This window comes from Marmota marmota, unplaced genomic scaffold, assembly GCF_001458135.2.
Source record: "Marmota marmota marmota unplaced genomic scaffold, marMar, whole genome shotgun sequence".
NCBI lineage: Eukaryota > Metazoa > Chordata > Mammalia > Rodentia > Sciuridae > Marmota > Marmota marmota.
The window spans coordinates 343,064-347,523 of record NW_026000305.1 but is presented as its reverse complement, the minus strand read 5'-3'; the positions used below and the strand labels follow the sequence as shown (position 1 = coordinate 347,523).

Here is a 4,460-nt window from a genome sequence, read left to right as displayed (position 1 = left end):
ATTGGATTTTGGATTTTGACCTACTTTCCAGGTTTATTTTTCAATTGGAAAGTTTCACACATATGCATGGAAATATGTTCATTCTGTATGTACAGTAAAAACGTAACAGGTTACAAAGCAGCATATTTAGTATCAGCTCACATATGTAGGATACAATTCCAAATTGTGTGTGTGTATACATACATACATATCTCAAACTTAACTGTGCTTATTTCTGTGTGGTGTGAAGTTTTGTATTTGTTTTGCTTTTTGCTTATGTGTATTTTTTAATGAATACCTTTCACACACACAAAGAATTGAAGATTTTTTTAATAAGTAATAGTTGATCAAAAATAGTTTGCAACTAGCTTGTAAGGGCAATGGGGGCACCTAAACTCTTGATGAAATAACTATAAAAAGGAAATGTAAACCTCAAGTTACCTCTGGATTTCTTTGCCAGAGGAATAAAACTGGCAATCATTACAGATACAGTTGCTTAAGACTCAGTCTTTTCATGGGGAAAATATTTGCCTTACAGGGAAGCTGTGGGGAAGCAATGATACAGTAACACTGAACTTAGCATGATGGGACCTTGTTCCACCTATGCATACAGAACACCAATTATTTGAGGGAGGGCCTGACCTGACTCAACCTGTACTCAGAAACAAGTCCAGGAAGCAGATGTGGGGACTTCATGCTAGTCCTCTGCCACTGAGCCTTACCCCTGTCTTTTCCCCTGGGTCCCACTATGCCTACTGACCATGGCTGCTCCTTCTGCTGGGTCCTTTGCTCTTTGCTGCCCCCCTCCACTGCTGGTGCACTGAGGCCTTGGGTGACAAAACCTCACTAAGTTTCCTGGAATCCTCTGTGTTGAACTCCCACTGACTTCTTAAGCCCATCTCTGCTATATAGTAATGCTTAAGATAAGTGGGACTGCTCTAGGCTTGCTGGGGCTGCAGTCAATGTCTTGCATAATCCTCAGCCAAACAACTATTTCTGTTGTCAATCACAGGATCCTTTGTGTCCATAGGAGTCTCATGTGATGTGTTCATTTGGAAGTTGGACTGGTATACAAGTATGAGTGAAAGACATGCTGTAGTCAGAGTTGCTTTTAAGTCCAAGGAGTAAGGTTTTGTCCTCTTGTGAGATGATCTCTCCCTGAGGGCTCTGGACAGGCCTGCCTTACTAGTTCAGGAGATTTGGGGGACATGATATTGGGAACAGATCTAAAGGAACAGTCCCCTACTCTCCATTCTATTCCCCTGAAATGGAAAAATATTTTTAAGAAGAAGGTGTGTGTGTCTGATGGATAGCTCCCCTCCATTCCATCTTTTGTTGAAATTAGGGGGAAAATACAAAAAATTTCAAAGGCACTAAGAATGTGATAAATATACTTGAAATAGGATGGCTACTCTATAAATGTTAGTGATTATATTGCCATTAGAACAGACTGTGTTTTCCTCCTGATAGCCCTCATATGCTTGTGGGTGTTTAACTGATATATCATATTTTAATATTTAATTGATTTCAAATCATTATTACTAAGGAGCCAGAGTATTATTTAAGAGTCAGTATTTTTGTCCAAATTCTGTTGCTGAAGTATTTTTACAAGGCTTTTGATTTCATTTAGAGTTATGAAAAGCAATTTCAGAAAAAAACAGGGCAGAAATTAGAATGCACTCCTAATGTTTTGCCAAAATATCTTGCATCGTCTCCTGCATCAGAGTCAGCTATGGAGCATCTTGAAAATGCTGATTTCTTGGTCCCATAGAAGTCCCACTGATTTATACTCTGGAGAAAGGCTTTTAAAATAACATAGCTAACAAACTCCTCCACGTTATTATGATACACAATGAAGTATGAGGATATATATAGTTGGTATATATAGTTGCTTATATTGTAAATATGGACCCTAAAATACAAAAAAAATATTGCAAATATTCACTGAAATTTAGGAAATAGAAATCCTGTACAAACATTTATTTTTTAAGTAAGGATTTTTAAAGAAAAATATCAACAGATAAATACATAGAATTTAACAGATTTCTGTTAACAAACAAAGACAAGATAAGAAACCAGGGGGGGAAATGTAATGTAAAATGAATTTTTCTTTACTGAACTCCTTGTTTAGCCTTGAATTCCTTTCTCCCATATGAGCAAAATGTATCAGAAACAAATTCCAACTTCTCTTATTGGCATCATTTCACAAAATTGAGCCAACCCTATACCCTTGGTAGTTATTTTAATTTTTTCACCATATGATACCATTTATGGAGCTTTTCATGTCTCCAGATCATTCTTCAAGGTCATGGCAGCCTGATGGAATTCTGGCTGGAATGATGTAATATTGCAGGGGCTTACCGTGCCAGTTTTATAAGGCAGAAGACATCCAACCCTGGAACTCATGGGGAGAGGGGTGCAGGCAGGCTGTGGAAGGGATCCCCCAAGCCACACTCCTCTCCTGGCTGGGTCTGCTTTTGATTTCTCTGCTCCAGACTGAGGCAGCAATTAGGCCCTCCAGGATCAATGGCTGGGCTTTAAGGAACAGACTTACTGGAGGAGGAGGATGGTCCACACTGAGGTCGGAGCATGCTGCCTTTTCCTCCTTTGCCATTTCTCCTTGGGGGATCTTTTTGTAAGGGAGGAGGCCCCAAAGCTTCCAAGTTAGAAATATGCTTACAATAGTCTTTGAGCAGGCAGGTGTCTGCACCAGATAAGAGCAGGTAAATTGGGGTTGAAGCAGAGGGGGCTGACTCCTCCCTCAGTGTCCAGTGAAGTCGCCTCCAAAACAATTGGGCAAAATGAGGTTAGCCAGCAGACAAGACCTCACCCATCTCTCTCCCACCCGCCTTGCCCAGACTCCCAGAAGGGCCTAGGATATGCCCTGGCCTGTTTTCTTGGTTCTGTGATGACTTAGCTCTGTGTCTGCTTGGCACAGAGCATCTGGTGTCTGAGTCAGCCCAGGCCCAGGAGTACAGGAGACCCCAGGTAAAGGGAGCTCACAAAGGCATGTGGTCCTGCAACTTGGGAGAAGAGAGGTGTCACCCCCTGTCTGAAAACACATGTGCACTGTAAACCCAGCCCTTGACTTGGAGATGAAGGCAGTCAGACTGTGAGCTGGTGTAAAGATACTTCTTAAGGCATCCATGGTGAAGGAAGCAATGTAATAAAGCTTTGCTCCTTAAGTCTGTTATCTGAGGAAACATTAGCATATTTCTGACATCCTAAAATATTGAATGGGCAATAAGGTGAAGACAAAATTCAAATCCTTGGGTTTAGGAGGGCAAATTGATAAAGTATATGACTTTAGAGCCACATAAACCTGGTTTTTTGTTTGGGTTCTTCTCTCTAATGGTATGTGACCTTCTATATAAATCAATCATCCTCTTTCTTGGGGGGGACACCTCCTTTCTTGGAGACCAGGCCCTTTGAATTGTCCCAAGATATAAGATTAAACACGAAATTTCTTCTCTGCCACCATCATTGCTATTGTCATCATTATCATCATGGCCAAGGGTGGCTGTTGAATGAACACTCAAAGGGTTTTTTGGGCACAGGTTACATACATACTGTGAAATTTTGAAATAACCATTTGCCAAGACTTGAAAATAATCCATTATTTAAAAGGGTAGACCCAGTATAATGGGAAAGCACCAGCTAGAATTGGATTTTCTGCCAATAAGAAGTGTACCGTGAGATTGGTTCATTTATCTATAAAATTAGTTATATTTATATATGAAATGAGACTGGGTTGTAGAAAGTAAATGCAGTAAACTAAATGAAATGTCAGGCATATAATAGACCACAAAAGAATGTTATATTGTAAATAATCATTATTGTCACTATCATCACCATCATCATCAAGTGGTGATGTTGAGATAATACTCCTATAGGAACTCAAAAAGTAAGTGCTTCTTGACCCTTTTAAAGCAAAAATCAAAGCTTGTTCCTTTTGTTCAACCTTCTTCCTTTTATAAAAGAAGCAGTTTTTATACCAGCTAAATACGATAAATTATTCATTTGGAATTTTAAAAGTCATAACTGAATTTTGTACCCATTTACATTTTTTAAAATATTTATTATTTTATTTTATTTTGTTTAAAATATTTATGTAGTTGAACAAAATACCTTTATTTTATATATTTATTTTTATGTGGTGCCGAGGCTCAAACCCAGGGCCTCGTAGATGCTAGGCAAGTGCTCTACCACTGAGCCATAACCCCAGCCCCCAATTACATTTTTTATGCACTCTGGTGTTGTTTCTGTATTGCAGGACAAAAATAAAAAACCTCCACACTTTCACTTTATTTAGTTACCTGCCAGAAAATTTGATATCATGAGTACAATCTTGTTGTCCTAAATTATGTGATGTATAGATACATAATTGACACGGAAAGCTCTTCTTTTTAAAATTCAGATATTTAATGACTTCTTGATAGAGTATGTTTTAAAAATACATAAATTCATAAAAAAAATAATGG

At 38.6% G+C, this 4,460-nt stretch overlaps 2 protein-coding genes across 4 annotated transcripts in view; one reads left to right on the top strand and one right to left on the bottom strand.

Moving 5' to 3' along the window:
* The window catches only part of LOC107156063 (protein BEX1-like), a 133,399-nt gene that overhangs the window by 32,311 nt on the left and 96,628 nt on the right, over positions 1 to 4,460 (top strand). For both annotated transcript variants that reach the window (XM_015502111.2, XM_048797290.1), the window contains exon 4: positions 2,942 to 2,951. Coding sequence is in view for 1 of the 2 variants with exons in the window: in XM_048797290.1 (XP_048653247.1) it covers positions 2,942 to 2,951 (10 nt within the window). In the remaining variant the exon portion in view is untranslated. The remainder of the gene's footprint in view (positions 1 to 2,941; positions 2,952 to 4,460) is intronic.
* Positions 1 to 4,460, bottom strand: part of Bex3 (brain expressed X-linked 3) — a 163,777-nt gene that overhangs the window by 139,526 nt on the left and 19,791 nt on the right. The window lies entirely within an intron of this gene.